This window comes from Arachis hypogaea, chromosome 14 (assembly GCF_003086295.3).
Source record: "Arachis hypogaea cultivar Tifrunner chromosome 14, arahy.Tifrunner.gnm2.J5K5, whole genome shotgun sequence".
Classification (NCBI taxonomy): domain Eukaryota; kingdom Viridiplantae; phylum Streptophyta; class Magnoliopsida; order Fabales; family Fabaceae; genus Arachis; species Arachis hypogaea.
In genome coordinates this window covers 7,219,957-7,241,681 of record NC_092049.1, presented here as the reverse complement: position 1 = coordinate 7,241,681, position 21,725 = coordinate 7,219,957, and the positions used below count along the sequence as shown (strand labels likewise).

Genomic DNA, 21,725 nt, shown 5'->3' with positions numbered 1-21,725 from the left:
TTTTTGGCCATACATAAGTTAGTTTAAAACTCACAAATTAAATTAATTAAAAGGTGAAATCTCATATCAAATTTTTTTGGGCCGGATACAAAATTGACTGTTATCTCAAAGCATTCAGGGAGAGGGACAGTGAGGCCCAAGGAAATAAGAATAGTATTACCCACCAACAGAAAACTGTGTTAACCCAAAAGTAAAGCCGGTAAGAACTTTGCCTTTAAGGTGTAAAATTTTTTGTTTTTGGACAGAGAAGGTGTAAGATTCAAAATGTCAAAATTTTAATGACAAAAAAAAAAGTCAAAATTTTATTCTGCCAACAATTTGATTAAACCAATCACATCTCTAATAATATAATAATAATGCCTATGTAAGACTTTTAAGTCTTAACCCAACTTTTTGAAAGGGACTCCGAGCCTAAACTTCGGCCTTTTAAGAGGATCCAAAAATTGAGAACAAATCATTTTAAGAAGATTTTGAGCTCGTGACAAAAATAAAAGCATTTAGGCTCATATGCTTCTAGTACTTAAGATAATTTTTATTTGTACTTTTTCACAATAAAATTACAAACATTTGGAAAAATCCATCGAAGTATACATCGGTTCTTCGTAGTACTCCAGTACTCCAAACGTTTATGATATCTAGAGTGAATAGTGTACTTTGTCTCACTTAGATCGTGCATTATTGTGTATTTATAAAATTATTGTGTTTATAAACAGTTGTTGACAAGTTAATCTTAATACCCATTAAGTTTGTTAGAGAAATTGACGGAAAGAACTTCTCTTATTCATTTTATTTAGATTCCAAGTATATAGGTTCCAATTGAACGGATTATAACTAATCACAATCCAATCTAATATGTTAAGAATAAGCAAAACAAACCAACTTTTAATTAGTTAAATTTTTATTCTTAAATTATTTTTTAATTCTTATATTTTAAAAATAATAAATACGTCATTATCCCTTACTGTAGAGGACAACGAAATTCAGTTGGGAAAAGAACAAATGGAATCGAACCGTTCAGCAACCTAAACTAGGCAACGCCAATCTCGCTTTCTATTTTCTATTTTCTATAATTTTCCCTAAAACAAAGCAATGAATATAATTCTGATACCTCGAAATAACAATATAATACACTATTATAACATAATACTCAATAATAATAACACGAAGCTCATAAGAGTTTTTATTAATTAAAATACTAACAAAGATGACTATATGATTAATGAAGAGGAGTGAAGGAAGTGAGATTCTTGAAATGTTCCCATGGCTTCTCCCACACGACAGCCTGATAGTCCTGAGTCTTGGATCCGTCAGTTGCTTTGAGGTCAAGACGGTAATTTGTTCCAGCAACAACCTGACTCTCTCCCTTAACAACCTTCACCAGCTTCAGTTTCGCACCGGAACGCCTGTTGTACTCCGAGACTGCATAATCTGCGATCTCAGCCACGTGGTGGTTGTTCTGGAGGTCCTTGATTGGCGTCCAGCCTCCGACTAGAGCGGCGAAGGCTGAGATCGAAGCGAAGAGCAGTACGGAGAGGATGATGACGTGGTGAGGCCTCGTGATCGCCATTCTTACTTGAAGACTAAGTGTTTGTGTTATTGTGTGAACGAAGAGTGCGGTTCGGGGTGGTTGCAATTTATAGAGAGAGAGAGAGAGGATAATAAGGTAACGGTAAAGCGTGTGCCTATGCTTTAATAATTTGCCCACAAACTTCATTCATATTACGAGTCCATCATTAAGTAAATGCTTCAACTTTTTTTTGGTGACTAAGTAAATGCTTCAATTTATTATTCTTCGGAAGTACATCAGTAATAAACACAGTTTTCATATTTTCTTACTTCTTACTTATTGCTTAAGACTTCCCTTTTTTTTTTTTTTTGTCGTTTTACCAAGCTAAGTTTTGTTACGGTAATATAACTGATTCTCTGATATTTAAAGAGTTCTTATCAATTAATAATTATATTATAAAAGGAATGATAGTGACTAATAAAAGATCATTTATGCCCTGACCTTAGCTATCAAATAATCCCTAAGCATGTTATAAAATTTCTAACCTTTCGAAATATTTTCTCATTGTACTATGTATGTAATATTATAAATTAACCTCGTTAATTATATAAAAATATCAAAAAATAAAGAATACAAATAATTGTGTAATGTAACAAGGTGAAGTAACCTGAAGAATTGAAGATATGAGTAACCTACCGACATACGCATGTTTCTTAGCTGGTGTCCACTTGGCACTGGTTAAAGGCTACTGTTTGCCACTAGATTTGATGAATCGGATAAAGTACGAAACTATGTGATTTGGATAGACACGGACAACAAAACTTTTTTAATTATTTAATTAATTAATTAATTAATAATCAATGAATATTTATATTCAAAATGTTTAATGTTTATATATTATTTTGGTGTAAATAAAATGATATTAAGTTACAAAATGTAATGTCAGTCATTTTCGATTATAATTAAAATATGAAAGGACATTGGTCACAAGAGGAAGGGGACACCTGCATGGGGCCAATTCAACACGCTAAGTAAGGAATTAGGATATCATAATTTATTTCGAAATGATGGGATATGGAAGAAATAATATTGGAAATTTTGAACACTCAACAAAAAAGACACGGCGCAAATTAGGGAACCATGTGCTGGTAGCCCACAGTAACTACAGTCACAGATGAAGACACTCAGCTTCACCTACCAAACTCAACTCACAAGTTACGACTTACTAGCTCACAACCTTTCTGGAATCCACTAATGTCACCCACAATAATTATTCATTGCAATTAGCCTCGCCCGTATGCATTTAAGCTAGTCGTTTCATTTCAATTAATGCATGCCTTGTTAATATTTTTAATTTTTTATCACATGCTTTGCCTTTGTTTGAAATTTAAGAAAAATAAAAAACTTTTTCTTGTATTTTGATTTTTGGTCATATATGTATAATTATTTATCTGTCTTTTTTATTAATTTAAATATTTTTAGAGAAATATTTTGTAATATGACATTAAAATTTTATATAAAAAATTTAGTTAAATTAAAACAACAAAGTTTTCTTATGCAAAAAAGCATGTTATTAGAAATATAATTACTTGTATATACTTCGTTTTATCTGTTTAAGTTCTTAATAAAAGTATTTCTAACATGTTTTTTTGTTTTTGTATATTAATTTAAGAAAAAGTTTGAGGCTTCGATTGTTGGACTAATATTTTTTAAAAATAAAAATTTTCATTCTTTAATTGATATCATTTTTTAATTTTTTTATTGTCAAATTAGTTTTGCATAGAAAATTTTCTCTCATCATCATAAAAAATCAAATCAAATAATGATTTAATGGATATGGATAATATTTTTTAAAAGGAAAAAAAGAAGACACAAAAGGATAGTGTACTCAGTCACAAAAAAAAAGGATAGTGTACTCAGTAATGTATTGGTGGTACTCAAGCAATTTGAAGCCCAAAATAGCATGGGTTTGGGTTGTCCTTGTTACCAAATGCTAATAGGTAACTGTGGACTTTGTTGGAAAAAAAAATAGAGGACAAAAATCCCTCATACCTGAAGAGCCAAGACCAGAAAAAAAAATTGTCAACACCTTTGACCACTAAACATTTGCTTATTATGATTTAGTTCAACTGTAATTCAAAATTTAAAATCATATTTTGAATAGTAATTTATAAGCTCCATCCTTAGTCATAATAGCTCTCTGTGATCTTTATTGATGGTGAATAAGTTGTGGTTCCATTTGTTTTTATTCTTGTTTGTTGTGCTCTTTTGTAAAGATCTTAGTAGAATGATAATTTTATGTATTATTAATTAGTTGTAGTTTAATAATGATCTCTTTAATTGTGGATCGATTATTTGATCATTTTTATCAACAAACTTAGTTAGTACTTTGTGATAATATGGCTTAAAATTTTGAGTCAGTCACTTTTTTTTTATCAAAAATATTGGATATTTTATTGTAAAAAAAAAAGTAAATAATACATTTGTCTATGAGACCAGAATACAAACATAGTAGAAAAGTAAGATATTTCCAATTGAAAGTAGAATCAGACAAAAAAAACTTAGAAAGAAAAAACATAAAATAGAAAAGTGAATTAAGAAAATTGGTGGTGGTGTCTCTGGTCCTTAAAGAATTCATTAGCAAAGTATAAGATTTGGGATAGAATTTTTCTAATCGGCTTACGTTGGCCTTCAAACACCTAAAGATTTTGGTCGATCCATACTCTCCAAAGAATATTAGCTACTCTGGCTAAGTTATTCTTGAAGTCTGGTTGTTTCACTAATGTTTCCACAAGTTTTATCTACCATTGCCAAGGTTGAAACTGTGGGTTTTGGGGATCAAGCTGCTCAAAGGTGAGTAGTCCCAGGCACTTACTATTTGAGAGCAAAAAACTATTGTATTGAGTGCTGATTTCGGAGTAGTAATACAACGGAGGCACTGTTCACCAGCATGAAGAAGGTGTTCATGGAGTTTCTCTTTCATTGCCAGTCCGTTATGAAGTTGTTTCCAAACAAAAGTACGAATTTTAGGTTGGCACTTTAAACTCCAAACAGATTTTCAAATTCCTTTTTCTTTAAATCTTTTTAGAAGAAGGTCAATTGGGGGTGGAAGAAATGATATACTTTGGAGTATCCCAATTTGATAGTATATTGTTCTAAATTATTTAGAGTTCGGGTGAGGGAGTTTTCTACTTCATCTATTGAAGTTTAACCGATTTGAATTGTAATTTCTGAGTTGAAATGTTCTTGAATCAATTGTAGATTCTAATTTTCAAATGCATCTAGAAGTTGTTTCACTCAGAAGAGATCAAGATTTCTAGCTTCATTGGGAGGGAGTCTGAAAAGGGGGTTCAAACCCAACTATGGATCATCTATGAACTTTACAATCCCTGTTTTGACACTTGCTATTCAACATCTTTTTCAAGCACCTTCCTTCCTTCCAGGAGGTTTCTCCAGGTTCAGGATGGTCTATTTCCTGCTTGAGCTTTTAAGAACGAGGTAAGCATGAAGTATTTATTTTTGTATATCTTATAGAAGAGTGAATGTGATTTTGTTAGTAGTTATCAGCCTTGTTTAACTAACATTGCTAGTGTAACGACCCAATTTTCAATATGTCTAGATCATACCAAAAATTGAGCGCTACCAATTTGTCTTTCTAATTATTATCTATTATTTATCATATGAGCCTGATTCGTTGTTAAAAACGTAGTTAATTTTTGAGGTTTTTTTTTCGATAACGTTTGTCTAACGCTCGGAATCATTCACCAATCAACTCGCAAATAATAACAGATACAACAGTTATAAGCAACCACACATAAATACATCACAAGCAGTTAACAACATTCAGTGATCCAGCCTTTATTAGAGTATAGACTTTTAGTTAGAACACCTCTAGATATAGCTAGATAATAACAATATACATATATATACATACAACATCACGGGCCCTGACCTATTCAAGAAGTCCCTAAGCTGGCACCCAGGCTAGTCTAGACTCTATACTCGCCTAGTCCCTCTAGACTACTAAAGCGAGGAAAAGTACGTTCTAATTCTTCAAAACACGAGTCAGGTCGAATGTCATCAAAAGGTGGTAGGTCGTCTACTACTCCTCTGCACGATCATACGTCGTCAAAGAGCGTCTCTCTAGTATTTCATCAAGTAGCCACATAACAGGAGTCTCGTACACAGGATTTAGGTCAGAGTTCGCATACAAACGGGGTGCAGACGATGGCTGGTCTCACAGTATATACATATAAACATATAATGGAGTTCACTCTAGACTCAGAAGACTACCTAGAGCGGAATCCTTTTCGCGAACAATCGTCAGCGAACTACGGAGGGGTACTCATGCTTCCATCTGAAGGGGGAAGGGAGAGAGAAGGGGTAAGAACTGGGGAGTTCTTAGTAGGGTCGGGGTTATTAGTTAAGTTCATTAATTCTGTGTTGTTTAGCAGATAAATAGAGAAGATAGAGAAAACAGATAGCAGAACACAAACAGAAGAATACAAAAAAATAACACAAACACAAACACAAAGAATAAAATACAAACAAAGAAAGCATACATTCATGCAACAATCATAATAGAGAAAATGCACAACCAAGTATGATGCATGTCTAGCTCTAGTGCAGGTAATGAGCTCATTTGTCGGTTACATACCCGCTCCCGACATTACCCGGAGTCTTCTGACCAAGTAGGGCTTCCCTGTTGGTAATGCCCTTTACAAGAGTCCTTTGACTTGTGAGGCATACCCCTGCAAGAGTCCTTTGACTTGCATGGCAGAGCTAGTTAACTTATATCTGCTCAACACACTCACTGTAAGAGTCCTTTGACTTACATGAATATATGCTAGTTGTGTTTTCTCGATACCTCTGTAAGAGTCCTCTGACTTACAGAATAGCATTATAGCTAAGTATCCCAAGAAAGCACTCTCAGTGGTCGTACTACCATCTATCTGACTGCCTCTCTGCAGCAGATTATTACATAATCATTCTCATTATTCATCATCACTTTCACATTCTTATGCAATACCTCTTTCTTTCTCTGTTCAATCATACTATACAAATTTTACAGACTTTTCTTTGGTGTTTATCTTTTCTTTAAATTTTTATCTTTTATTTATCTTTGCCTCATTAACATGTTATTACCACTCCCTAGGTGTTTTATGAAGGTAATTATGAGATTCTGCGCTTAAAGTTGTCTTTCTAAAACTTTTACAGAAAATTGCCTTTTTCGTATTATTTTATTCTTTTTATTAAAATATTATTTTTAATTAAATATTATTATTTAATATTTTATTATTATTTATTATTTTATTATTAAATTTTCGAAAATTACCCCAATTTAACTTTTAACCTTTAAAATTTACTTTTTACCACCCGTAACTTTTAATATTTCTACTTTAACCACCCTAACTTTTAGAAATTACCAAATAACCCCCCAAACACCAAAATATTTGCTTCCTTGCCCTTTAATGGATCAAAAAGGTGTTCTTAATTGTTCTTCACCACACTCAAAGTGTTCTTCGTGTTCTTCATAAATTGTTCAGATTCTTTCTTTGTTTTCACCCGTTTTTCAATCTTTTCAGCGATGGATCTTTACCATAATTCAAAATAAAATTGTATCCACTAAAGCCCCATATTTTGCCTTGATTACAACACAAATTGAATCCCAATTTAAGGGTTAGGGTTCGTTTTTCCAGCAGCTCCAAGAACACAAACTCATAACTTGAATTTCATCAAATTTAATCAAATTTTCACCAAAATTTCAACAAGAATTACTCATATAAACAATCCATTTCAAGCATAACCAAATCATATCATAATCACACATCTCAAACACAATTAATCGAGATTATTTTCGTCAAACCCCACCTAGTTTTGCTGCTCCTAATTCGCTTATACTTTCAGGTGGTCCTTAAGCACTTTTTCCTCCTAAATCACATCAAGAACAACTTTAAATCCAAAAACCCCCCAACTAACCAAATCTCACTCAGCATGTTAGGAAGGGATTTCTCACCTTAGAGTTGCTGGAAATTAACATTTCTTGGCCCTCAAGTCAAGTTAAGCATGATTCCTAAGGAAGAACATCAAGAAAACACATGTTTAAGCATGTTTCTTTGAAAACCGAATTGAAGAGGGAGGAAGACAGCCATCTCACCTTATTTCCAGCCTTGATATGTTATATGGTTATGTAGAGGAAGAAGAGAGGATCATTTTGGTGAAATCGGAGTTTTGATTTGAGTTTTAGTTCAGAAGAAATCAAGCTTTGAAGATTAAATGTTCATGAAAGTTTCTCTCTTTTCTCTCTTATTATTTTCGGCCAAAATGAAGAAATGAGATAGCCTTGGAGGTCTTGGGGGTGTAAGGTAAGTTGTGATTGGTTGGCTTGGGGGTGGATTAAAATAATATTAAAATATCTCTGGTATATAACTACTAAAACTAGGTGTATCGGAACACTTGTAAAAATATCTCTAAAAATTATTTTCTGAGCTACTAGCATAAATGACACTAGTAACATATTTAATATGAGAATAGAACATGTATGATGAGGCCTTAGCATTGCTAAAGTCATCAGAGAGTGCTGGTGCTAAGCTGCACCAGTAAACTGTGAACCCGGTTAAACCGATTTCCTGTTTTTAACTAAAACAGACCAGGTAACCTTATAATATCATTCTAGCAGCTTCTAATACTCATATAATGATAATATTATACTATTATCTCTCTTCTCTCATGAATCAAGTCCAGTTCGTCAAACTGAGACTATTTACGAAAATCAGAATCAAAACTCCTAACCGATACGGTTCAAAAACTAGGTTCTTCACGATTGCGTTATCGAGCTTGCCTCAGAAGAGGTTCTAGCTTAAGGATGACATAATGACAATGAGGATTGAAATAATTTATGATATATAAGAGGTGTTCCCTTTACTGATCTTCAGGAGAAATCCGTGCCTTCAGAAAAGATCTTGCGTACTCGAAAATCGAGGTTATCACAGCTAGGTTGAAGGCCTTTAGATCTTTGAAATCCATGTCTCCTTCATCTTTTGGTCTACTCAAAGTATCCCAACCAATTCAATGTAATTTTAGTTTATTTTATCTCTGACCCCATAAAAAAATTATTATTATTTTCTACAATTCATCAATTAGAGATTCTAGAAGCTTAAAGCAACTTAGTGTGTAGATTGGAATGATTGTCCTTACAGATTTTATCAGTATTTCTCTCCCACTAGCCGACAAAAAAAGAACGTTTCCAGTGATTAAGCTTTTTTGCAACTTTGTCTTTGACATAAGCAAAGGTCTCTGCCTTTGATCTCATGATGGTAGAAGATAATCCTAGATATTTGTCTTGTGCACCCACATTAGAGATACCTAAATGTTGGTCAGGTCTTGTTTACTCTACTGAGGAGTGTTTTTACTGAAGAAAATTACAGATTTATTAAGGTTTATCCTCTGGCCACTGAGATCACCATAAACTCATAAAGTATTCATTAAGTTTGTACAGTTGAATTGGTTTGCTTAACAAAAAAGAAGCGAGTCATCTGCAAATAGTAAATGATTAATAGAGGGGAATCTATTGTTCAACTAAAGTCCCTGAAATAGGTTATTCTGTTCTTCTTTGTGGAACAGAAAAAAAAAAAAGACTTTCTGCATATAGTATAAATAGATAAGGGGAGAGGGGATCTCCTTGACAAAGCCCTCTAGATAGTTTAAAAAAAAACAATAGGAGAACCATCCACAACAACAGGATAAGAGATGGTAGACACACATTCTTTCATCCAATTAATCCATTTATCAGAAAAACTCAACTTTTTCATAACAAACCACACAAGGTTCCATTTCACCTTATCATAGGCTTTACTTATCTCAACCTTTAAAGCTAAATCATAATCACCATAGCTTTTAGATTTAAGAAAGTGCATGGATTCATGAGCTACCATAATGTTATCACTAATAAGCGTCCTCAGATAAAAGTGCTCTAATTGTCACTAATGATTCTATTCATGAGAGGCTGGAGTCTATGTACTAAGATTTTAGAGATAATTTTATAGAAAATCGTACTCAAGCTGATGGGTCTAATATGATTCATAAACATAGCATTTGGGATCTTAAGAATGAGACAAATTTGAGTATGATTGAAACCTTTGATAATATTGTTACATTTAAAGAAGTTTTTCACCGTTTTGCACATTTCTGACTTGATAACAACCCAATAAAATTGAAAAAATTTAGTTGTAAAGCCATCATCTCCCAGGGCAGCATCTGGATTAATGGAGAAAATAGCTTTTCTGATCTCTTCATCTGTTACTGGCTTAGTCAGATTGTGGTTAGTCTCAGCTGACACTTTTCTCCTTAAATCACCTAGCACATCGGAGGGGTCTTGAATATCCCCTGCTAAAAACAACTCCTGAAGGTATCTCTGAGCCCTCGCCCCTATGGATTCTGGTGTGGTACACCATAACCCATTCTCGTCTTCTAGCCTCCATATCTTATTTTTTCTGTTTCTGGCCTGATTCTAGGAATGAAAAATTATAGTGTTTTGATCCCTACACTGCAATTACTTCACTCTAGATTTTTTTCCAGAACCTCTCTTCTTTAAGATAGGCTTCAAATAACTCATCCCCAATCTGTAAAATTTTAGACTTCTCAACTAGCTCCGGATGCTCCTTCAAAACCGTGAGCCTGTCCTCCAATCTCATAATCAATTTCTTACTATTATTCATACCAGAAGATTACCACTTCACCAGTTTTTATCTGCATAATTTTAGTTTTTGAAACAGCTGGTACATAGGAGATCCTTCTATATAAATTGGCCAAGTCTCTCTAATTATTTTATCAACCATCTCTTTCTCACACCGTCTTTCTTGGAATTTGAACCTCCTCTTACTTTTCATTATTTCTGAATTAGTGATCAGCACGAGAGGCCTATGATCTGATCCCGAGTCCTCTAAATGAGCAACAATGGCCATTGGATATTCTTCTCTTAGTTTTTTAGAAATTAAAGTATGGTCTAACCGTTTTCTGATTGCCCTTTTTTGACAGCTGTGATTCCACCAAGTAAACTTTTCACTTGTGAAACCCATATCCATCAGATCACTCCTATTAATAAATCTCCGAAAACTCTTAATAGATTATAGAGATTTTTTTCTGCCGCCCTCCTTTTCGTTGTTTGTCAATATTGCATTGAAATCCCCCATAACTACAAATCTATCTCCTGTTTGATTGAGTATGTTGAGCAGTTTATCATATGGATTCTCTCAGATTTGATTTATACTGCTTAGGTGAACTCCCAAGACTTTTCAAGTGATCTATCTTTCTTGGTCATCTACTGAAACCCATATAAAGAAATCCTTCGTCATCTGGATCTCCAATTTCACTCTATCCATCCATCCAACAACCAACCCTCCTGCCATTCCATGCGGATGAACATGGTAACTCTTTTTGAATCCACACGTTCTCATCTGCATCTCTACGAACGAGAATATGATGTTTTGTCTCACATAGATACATCACCTCGGGAAAATTGAATCTTTGGATCCCTTGAATGTTGTGAATTGCCAGGGGTTTTTCCAAATTCCAGCAATTCCACATCATTATCTTCATATCGATGTGGGTGTCTGATTTTGGTAGCACCCTCCTCTCTTTCATCAACAGCTTCAATTTTACTACTCATCATCTTACCGTCCTGCCATTCCTCCATCTCCTCTTGTCTTCTTTTAGTACCAGCAACATTTTTATTATTCTCCTCAATAGTGTTCTTCCTTGTCAGGTATTTCAGTTTAGGTCTCTTGTTGCAACCTCTGTTTTTTTGTTGAATGCTGCCAATTTGAAAACTTCCTATTTTCTCCCGTTCTCCAGTTGCACCATGAGCAGCAGAAAATGCTTGTGTTCTATATTCTACCTATTACTGATTTTCAGCAACGGGGACTTATCTTGCTAAGGACTCACTTCTTTCTATTTCTGAGTAGGAGAGGTATGACTCCCATGATTCTCTATTACAACTAGTTGAGAGAAGCTTTTAATGAGGCTAGTTGGTGTGGGCTTTCTGATACGTGGTCAAGGGGCATTTTTGTCATCTTAGAACTAAGGGACGGAATGATAATCTTGTCATATTCAAGGATTTGAATTCTAGAAGAATTGTGCCATGTCAGTCTTGGACATCTAGAAGACCAAGAGTCCGTCTCAAAAACAGTGGTGTTGAAAGGGCAACAATTCATAAAGCCCATTAGGTTAAGGCAACACAACAAGAAGCCCAATAAAGCTTTTCAAATTCAATGGGAGGCATATTTTATTATTTAATTTTGAATTTTTAGGCCTTTATTTTAAGTTTATTTTGTTGTTAGAGTTTGTTGGAAGGTTTGATTTACTTTTGATTTGTTTAGTAGTATTTTTTAAGAATTTTAAATTTAAATCAATCTGATCTAATCTAATAAGATCAAATTTGATTTGAATTAGTTATCATATCTTTAGGATTTTAAAATTTAAATCAAATCTGATCTAATCCAATAAGATCAAATCTGATTTAAATTAGTTATTTTATCTTATCTTTTAGCTAGTTTGTTAGGAGTCTATTTAAATACCTTTGATGAGACAATTTACATAACTTTGATGAATAATATTTTCTTAGTGCTTTATGCACTTTTTTTAGTGTGATTAAGTGAGGTGAGTGATTTGCTTCGCTTGTTGCATGGAGAAGATTGAGTGATTCAATTTTCATCCCTCTGATCTACGTTGTCAAGGACAAGTTCTTTGAAGGTCTAATAGGGAATCCTTTCCAGTCACCTAGGTTGCTAAGAACAGGTATCTTAGAGGTCTAGTTGAAAAATCTTTATCTATCTTTTATGTTTTCGCTGTCTCTTTATGCCAATAAATTCCTCTTCTTGATGCCTTTTTTTCTTGTCCCCCTTCCATTAGGATTTTAATACTTCGAATGTATTAAACCCCAACATAATTCTTATCATCTGGTATGTTACAGTTGTAGGTAAATTTTTATTTATCTGCACGTTCTAGAATTTTGTTTAGTCTCATTAGTTTTCTTTTTCCTAAAGAGTTAAAAAAAACAAAAAGAGTCTTAAAAAAATGTTTGCGTACTACGATAGTGATGATGAAGGAAGTTCATATGCTAAAAAGGGTTCTCAGTTGCAAATTCCTGCCTTCAAAGGGAGGAATGATCCTGAAGCGTATTTTAAATGGGAAAGGAAGGTATAATCAATTTTTGCAAATTGCATCTTTCAGAGGAAAAATTGGCTTATAGAACCTTTTTTCCCTCTGAAATGATGCAATTTGCAAAAATTGATTCTACCTTCCTTTCCCATTTAAAATATGCTTCAAGATCATTCCTTCCTTTAAATGCAGGGATTTGCAACTGATATAAGCTTCCTTCATCATCACTATCACTATCTTAATACGCAAACATTTTTTTTGCGACTCTTTTTGTTTTGTTTTTTTTTTCGTTTTTTTTTAACTCTGTAGGCAGATAAATAAAAATTTACCTACAAGTAACTGATACCAGATGATAAGAATTATGTTTGGGGTTTAATACATTCGAAGTATTAAAATCCTAATGGAAGGGGGAAAAGAACGGCATCAAGAAGAGGAATTTATTGGCATAAAGAGACACAACGGAAATATAAAAGATAGATAAAAGTTTTTCTACTAGACCTCTAAGATACTTGTTCTTAGCAAACTAAGTCACCGGAAAGAATTTCCTACTAGACCTTCAAAGAACTTGTCCTTGACAACCTAGGGTGAAAATTGAATCCCTCAATCTTCTCCATTCAACAAGCGAAGCAAATTACTCACCTCACTTAATCACACTAAAAAAACGTGCATAAAGCACTAAGAAAATTTTATTCATCAAAGTGATGTAAATTGTCTCACCAAAGGTATTCAAATAGACCCTAACAAACTAGCTAAAAGATAAGATAGGATAACTAATTTAAATCAGATTTGATTTTATTGGATTAGATCAGATTTGATTTAAATTTTAAAATCCTAAAGATATGATAACTAATTCAAATCAAATTTGATTTTATTATATTAGATCAGATTTGATTTAAATTTAAAATCCCTAAAAATACTACTAAACAAATCAAAAGTAAATCAAACTTTTCAACAAACTCTAACAAAACAAACTTAAAATAAAGGCCTAAAAATTCGAAAATAAATAATAAAATATGCCTCCCATTGAATTTGAAAAGTTTTATTGGGTTTTTTTTGTTGTGTTGCCTTATCCCAATGGGCCTTATCCCTTTCAGCACTACTGTTTTTGAGACGAACTTTTAGGCTTAGTTTGGTAAAGCTTTTACTTTTTAAAAGTAGTTTATAAAAGCTAACTTTTAAAATATGGTTTTTTAAAAGTTATAGCATTTATGTTTGGTAAATCAAATTAAAAATTGCTTTTAATAATCACAAGCAACAACAATTACATTTGGTAAAATAGCTTTTAAAATTTAAAAATACTATAATAGACATAAATGCAAGCATTAAATTTGAAAATTAGTTAACATATGAGGTTATATTAGACTTTTAAATTTTGAAAAACACAAGCCAACTTTAAAAAGCTCTATCTTAGGTGCTTTCAAAAGTACGCCGATCTTTTAAAAGCTGCAAGCACAAGCACATGATCTTTTTTATTTACCAAATACAAAATGAGGAGTTTGAGCTTTTAAAAAGCACAAGCACCTCTTCGAAAAGCTTTACCAAACCAAGCATTAGTCTTCTAGATGTCCAAAACTGCCATGACACAATTCTTCTAAAATTCATATTCTTGAATACGACAAGATTATCATTCCGTTTCTTAGCTCTAAGATGACGAAAATGCCCGCTCACCACCACGTATTACTTTTGATTCGCTTGCTCTGTTTCAGACTCCCATCTACCCTTGGTAGGGTTGAGGTTTTCCTTTAGCTCCTCTAATTTCCTCCTTATTAAATCAGCCTTCAGATCCGGTTTTCACCTTTCCTTTTTATTTTCCTGATCCTCCAAAAGTTATAGTATTTTACTACAGTTTCTTGTTTCGTGGCACAAAAAACCACAGAAGCAACAATAAATTCCTAATCTTTCATATTTTAGAAGGATTATCGAAACTGTTCCATCAGGACTAGCTATTTTAATTGATTGTTTCAGGGTATTTGTTACATTCACGTTAACTCAAACCTTCAACAAGTCACCAAAAAAAACCTTCAACAAACGATCCTCTCTAGGTTTCATTAAAAACAAATCCGCCTCCAGCACTTTCCCTAACCGTGAACCCACCTTCTTTGTCGCTTCCTTTGTTTTACAGAATTTAAGGAACCCTATAACTGAATCTACATTGGGATATTTGAGTAATTCTGTTCAGCAATATTCATGTTCGAATTCCATCTCCTTAGATAAATGATGAACTGTTTAATTTAAATAGCTAAGAAGATCCTCATTTCACTCTAACTACATCTGATTCCTGTAAAAAGAAGAATTGAAAAATATTATCTCCATAGAATTTAATCCTAAGTCCCTCTCGGTGATTCTAGATAGCCTCGAAGACTGCCTCTATCGTCCCTGAACTAAAATTTCTGTCTACCATGATCCTCCCCATTGTGCTACGGTGACATTCTTCCATACCAAATTTGATATCTTCATCCTCCAGGAAAATTATTTTTTCTCCTAGGTCTTCAGTATGATTCTGATCTCTCATTCTCATCCTTTCAATTCTTAACATTGTAAAGACACTCAATTGAAAAACACTCGGACTATTATTATTAATTTTCATTCGTTGATTATTACCAAAAGACACTCAACTCTCACTTTATTTTGACTTTTACGCACACAAACTCTAGCAGTCACACATTATTTTGAAGTTAGCCAGTCACTTTCTATTGATTGTATTATAGATCTATTTTGTATGTTATTAAACTTTGGTGTGCCATTTGGATATAATTTATTCACTGCATTTGAATATTTGATTACAAATCAATGACAAGTATCTATCATCGTTGACTGGAAAATATAAATCGCTAATTAGACCATGTCATGGTACAAGAGAGAAAGAAACCAAATCAAACTAACACACTATACTAAGTTTTAATGAAATCATTACAATTAAAATATAACCACAGCTGCAAATATACACAATATATTATAGGAAATTGAAGATTCTTTGAACTAATTGGATTGCAATTTAACATACGGATTATTGACCTGTAAAACAAATCTTCAATTTCTTTTTTTATTGGTGAAAGAAAACAAATTACAACATAAATTGATAAAATCTTCTCTTCCAGAGAACAAAGATATAAATTAAAATCAAGAAACAAATAGAGACGGAGATCTTTCTCTCCCTTCTTTCTTTTTTCTTTTTCCTATTGATATACTACTATGTACAGGACAACAGGGAGGGTATTTCTTTTTTTTTTTTATCTTCTTTTTTTTTTTTTCCAATACTTACCTATATATATATATGATAGACACACCAAAAACTTTACAAACCAAGTTGGAATTTGGTGAAGGAATCAATCAAGTCCGTATAGGAGCTTTTACCTGTGTCACCCATTGAGTTCCATCATTTGTTCCAAAAACAACACTCCCTGCGATCGAGAGCAAGACTTACAACATGAGTATCATTTTTAACCAAATTACTAAACTTATAAATATTTAAAAAAATGAATTATTTTAAATGTAACGCACCTAGTGTGGGCATGAGAATGGACAGGACGACAATCCCGGCAACCTTAAGAGGGACACCGAGCTTAAGCATGTCCTTAATTTCAATGTGACCAGTGGCAAATCCAACAACATTTGAAGGTGTGGAAGTTGGAAGCCAGAAGGCAAATTCGGTTGCAATTGCTCCCGGAACCATAAGAAGAAGAGGGTGCACATGCATAGTCCTAGCAATGTGGTACAATAGTGGCACAATAAGTGTGGCAGTGGCATCATTGGAAGTTATGAACTCGGTGATTATGCTACTAATTAGACTGACGGCAGGTGCAATTGCCCAGAATGGTGCATCTTCCAAGAAATCTATGGCTCTTGAAAACACATCTGCTAGCCCACTAGATTGCACTCCATCTGCTAAGGCAAAACCAGCTCCTAGCAGTAATATTAGGTTCCATGGTAACTTCTTGCATTCATTCCAGCTCATTAGCTTCTCCCCTTCTTGCTTCATGTTTGGGATTATGAACAATAACACAGCTACCAAAACCTACATCCAATGCAATGTTGTATAAAATCCTTCTCATGATATATATTTTCGCATGATATTCTCGTACTCGACAATTAATTATGCATACGAGTGAACTGGTTACTCGACCAATTCAAATTGATTCTCATTTTATCTTTATTTTCTAATAAATTTTGTTATAAATATTTTGATTGGGAGAAAGTTACTAAACCGAATTTAAAGATATATGCATAAGAGATCAAAAATCAAGAAACACATACACCAAGTCCTATCTCTAGATTGATAACTTTGTTGAGCTAAAAAGAAAGTGGACAAGGTACTTACACTAACACTTCCGTCACCAACAAGGTTATTGAATAAAGATCCCCATCCAGGAATATCATCCGTGATATTTCTAGTCATCCATAGTAAGATCAGCAGCTACATTATTATATTCATCATAGATAACTCCTTGTTATTAATTATATTAATGCCTTTGTAAACAAAATTAAGGAATTGGAATTTGAATTTAGTCTCACACTCACCCCAAAAACAGACAAGACCATCTTCTCAGCAAAAGACATTGGACCTGTAATCACCCCATTACATAATCCAAATTAAAATTGCATAAGCTTCTACTTCTGTAGCTAATATTGTTATGTGTTGATTAAAAATGCAGTTAGCAGTTTCAATGGGATAGGCAGTTACCGATTTGTCCTTTACTATTCTTTCCAATCAATCGTTATTTCATGTTTAGTTTTCCAAGTAATAAACCTCGGAATTCCTTGTTCAATTGTATCACTATAGCTTGGCTAGAGTTTTGCAATATGTAAATAGGTGCGTGGAATGATGATAAATGCATCTTATAGTGACAGTGTGACACTTAAGTCTGCTAAGAAATAATTGAGGGCATATTATTGAATATGTTAAGCTGTATTAAGAGTTTAATTAATTTCAGTAGTTGAAAACATATCTAACTGTCAGATATTGAATGCGTATTTAAAAAAAGATGAAGTTTTACATCCTTGAACTCCCCCGTGGACAAAACCAAGTTAAACACAAACACGTGATCCACCTATTTTTCAACATCATTTTATTTAATTATTGATAATTGATTGATATATACACAAAAAAAAATGGGAAATGGATGTTCTCCATTTTTTTAACAATAGAGGAAGTAAAGTGTGATCTCTCACCATCAATTTTAAAAGTGAGACCAATAATAAATATAAAAGAAGGAACAATGAAAGATTAGAGATCACACTTTACATTGTCAATTTTTTTTAACAATTGAGAACATCTATTCTCGGTAACCACTTCAAAAACATGGAATGAAAATTGGGGTGCATGTACCATAAAAGGAAGAAAAAAAATAAGATGGAAAATTGTGGTCCACTAATTATTATTTGGTAAATGGCACCATCGAGGGGTGAGGCTTTAGCTTTAGGCCATAAAAAAAAAATAAAGAAAAGAAAAAACAGCAACTAAGGGTGACGCTTTTGGTCCCTATACGTGCCACATAGTTAGACACACATAATTCATGAGGATGAGAGGTAGAGTAGAAAATATTAAAAAGAAAGCGACAAATAAAAGAGTTACCTAGAGCTTCAAGGTCCCTCCTCAAGTGGGCTTTTTCCAAGTAAGCAGACAAGGCCCGGGCCGAGCCCTTTTGAACATAGAGGGAGCACATGATGCACCAGAAGGCAATGAGCAAGAGAGCGGCGACAGGGAAGCCATAGAAGAACCAGGTGCTGAAGCTAATGGGCTTGGCACCAGGCACAAGGCTCTTCCACATCCCAATCAGAATAAGGTTGACTCCCGTGCCCGTTAGCGTGCTTATCCCTCCGATGGGTGTAGCGTACACCACAGTCAACACAACTGCCCTGCTGAACTTGTTGACCGCCTCCGACTGCTCGCTGGGCGGTGGTAGCCGCTGCAGGATACCCGTGGCCACCGGCATCATCATGACCGCCGCCGCCACGTTGTGGAGCCACATGCTTACAAAGAATGTGGTGGCGCACAGACCCATGAGTAGCATTGCTGGGTTTAGCGGGTCGCCACAAAACAACAGCGTTACCTGTGGGTCCCATGTCATGTTCCCAAATCCCAATAAAAATTAATTTTTTTGATAATAAAGATGATGATCCTAATGAAAAGAAGAGAGTGATGACTCACATTCAAAGCCAATCTTCTATGAACGTTGTATCGTTCAACAGCGAGAGCAAGAATGAAACTACCCAAAACAAGGGTGATTACATCGTCCATGTAAGAGTGAGCAACACTATCCGCAGAACCGATTCCAAAGAGAGGGAACAGGAACAGCGGGCACAACGAAGTCACCGGCAGCGGCACCGCCTCCGTCACCCACCACGCGAATACCCATGCAATCACCGCCAGCATCTTCACACTACTTGCCGGAGCATCCTTCAGCTTTACCAGCAAGCATATCAGCAGGGATAGCAAGGGTCCTAGGATTATGTACAAGTTCTTCAGTGTTAGAAATGATTTCAGGGTCATCACTTGCTGGTTGCTGTTGTGTGATGCTGAATCTTGGACTGGCAGCAGTGGTGCTTTCATGCCCTTCTGCTGCTCCTCCACCGACCCCGTGTCTTCTCCGCTCATCTTGGAATATGCTGGTTTGGGATTTTCGGTTGTATGTTGTAACGGGAAAGAATCATTATAGGAGATAGGTTGTTATATACATATATAATAATTGAGTGCGTGTGGGGCTTTATTTCTTCAATTTTCACAAATCACAAGGTACCATGAAGTAGGCAAATTGGTTTTTTTCTTTCTTTTTTTTTTATATAAAATACACCTTACATGATAATTTTACAACGATTACAATATATTTAAAATTAACAAATTTAAATTGGTCTAGTAATAGTTAATTTATTAATTTGTTTAAGTAATGTTAAAAATTTAAATTCTCTCTTAAATATGCAGTCATCTATTTGATAAAAAATAAAATTTTAATTTACGAAATTGTTAATTTGTCGGATATATATATATTGGGACCTTCAAACGTTTACACAAACAAATTATATACCATCCAGTGACAATTATAACAGCTGAAATTGAATTGGATTCTTATTAATAATAGTTTAGATTGTTTTTTGTCAGTCCTGCATATGATTAGTTTCTGGGATGAGATTATAGTTACAATTTAGTTAGAATTTCTAACTTGAATTACTTGAGTGCATTGTGCGTGGATCATTTTAATTGAAGAACGCTGTAAACTGTAGCATTGAATAGTAATTTGGAGCGACTTATAATAATGTATATGTCCACCATGTGGAAGTGGTGGCAATATGATAATGAGTGGGGACAAGGGGTCCTTGATTCCAACCAATGGGGTCCAGTTATGACCGAATTATTATTGAACTTGGCACATTTATGTATTTGTACCTTTGGAAATTATTGAATGTGTTACGAGTTACGACGTAATAAAAAGAATGCTTGAAGAAATTTATGTAGGCAAACGCGCTGAGTGCAGCTGTGCTTTAAGAAGTTAAACTGTATCATGAATTTTAATTTGTGAATAATGACATTTATTTTATGAGACGAATAACAAGGACTAATACTTTTATTAAAAAATAAGTAATTAATTAGTATTGATTTAAATATAAGATGAATATAAAAAATGTATCAGCTAACATTTTTTTATTTTAATTTATTAGTTGGAAATAACAAAATGCATTAAGGTGAAACGATGTTCCTTTCCAACTACTACATGCTATTTTTGTTTTCCTACCGTCTACCGAGACAGGATAAATAATATATAAAAATAAGGATCCGGCTATATATAGTTACGAAAAGACGACCCATGAGAAGGGTAAGATAGAGTGTATCAATAGTCCTGTTTGGGGTAGAGATATTTGCGGTGCGATTTTAATCTGTTTTGAGTTAAAAATTAATTCGATTCGAATATTAATTTTATTTGTGATGTGACTTGATTTTAAAAAAAAAAAATTATCCGATCCGATCTAATTTTAAGTGATTTATATTAAATTGGATTTGTGATTTTATAAATTAAATAAATTAAATATATATAACAAGTTTTAATAATATCTTAAAAACTAATAATAATATAACAATAAAAATAAAATTATAGGTTAGTTAAAATAAATAAATAAATCACTTTTTGAATATAAAATATTTATTAAATAATAATAATACATGAATAATATAAAAATATATAACAAATTATACATGTTATAAGTATAATTATAAATATAATAATAAAATAATAATATTATAGCACATTGTGCGATTTGGATTAGATTTGATCAATTATAAAAGATAAATCCAAAATTTAATTCGATCCAACAGTTTGCAATTTGATTTGGATAGCGGTTTAATTTAAATTGGTTTGGATTTGAATCCCCTATTTGAAGGGGGTTTTTGGTTTTGGATATTTTTTTTAATGGGTATCCATTACGACCATTCTAAATGTTGATAGAAAATATTATTTTGATTCCTAATTCTAAACGTGTATATATCTACACTGTTTTAAACGTGTTGACACTATAGGATGATAAATTTGGAGAATGAATTTGTTAGTTAATTCAGGCATATTACTCTGAAGTACATATACAACGAATTTTTTAACAAAATAGTAACAATACATTGCCAACTTCTTAGCTGAACCACCTAACTTCAACAAACTCTTTTTATATGCTAACTGTGAGTTATGTTTTCTCACTAAATTTTTTTATATTAATTAACTGCCGTTTCAGTATATGAACATTATAAACTAGCAATATTATTTGTAACTCGGTGTTTGTTCTTTTAATTATTTACAAGACTTGAATATGGCTTGTGATTTAGAGTACAATATATAATATATAATTTTGAGATCTAATTCTACTGTTTGATAAGTCATATAAAAGTATTAGTAAATTGAACTATTTAACAACATAGTAAACACTAAACAGTACACTACTTATAAAATATGACTGAATTTTTTTGTTATTATATTTTTTAACAAAGTACATTTTAAATATTACTGAAACCAATTATATAATAACACTGATTAAATATGATTAGTTTATTTGTTTCCCAAAATTTGAATAATTGTTTAAAAAT

General features: G+C 33.2%; 2 protein-coding genes and 1 long non-coding RNA gene across 3 annotated transcripts; 1 reads left to right on the top strand and 2 right to left on the bottom strand.

Moving 5' to 3' along the window:
* Positions 1-1,216: 1,216 nt before the first annotated feature.
* On the bottom strand, positions 1,217-1,567 carry LOC112741291 (cysteine proteinase inhibitor 1). The gene has a single exon (XM_025790210.3). It carries the CDS (start codon positions 1,565-1,567, stop codon positions 1,217-1,219), a length of 351 nt encoding a protein of 116 aa, XP_025645995.1.
* Positions 1,568-4,070: 2,503 nt separating this feature from the next.
* LOC140178802 (uncharacterized) lies at positions 4,071-5,205 on the top strand. Its single transcript, XR_011871729.1, has 2 exons — positions 4,071-4,537; positions 4,769-5,205. It is a non-coding gene; the product is annotated as an uncharacterized lncRNA (long non-coding RNA).
* A 10,469-nt stretch (positions 5,206-15,674) lies between these two features.
* LOC112741290 (tonoplast dicarboxylate transporter) lies at positions 15,675-20,080 on the bottom strand. The gene is made up of 6 exons (XM_025790209.3): positions 18,813-20,080; positions 18,237-18,714; positions 17,183-17,226; positions 16,983-17,078; positions 16,166-16,679; positions 15,675-16,065 (listed from the first exon to the last, which is right to left on the bottom strand). Exons 1-6 carry the CDS (start codon positions 19,257-19,259, stop codon positions 15,995-15,997), a joined length of 1,650 nt encoding a protein of 549 aa, XP_025645994.1. The 5' UTR covers positions 19,260-20,080; the 3' UTR covers positions 15,675-15,994.
* Positions 20,081-21,725: the final 1,645 nt, after the last annotated feature.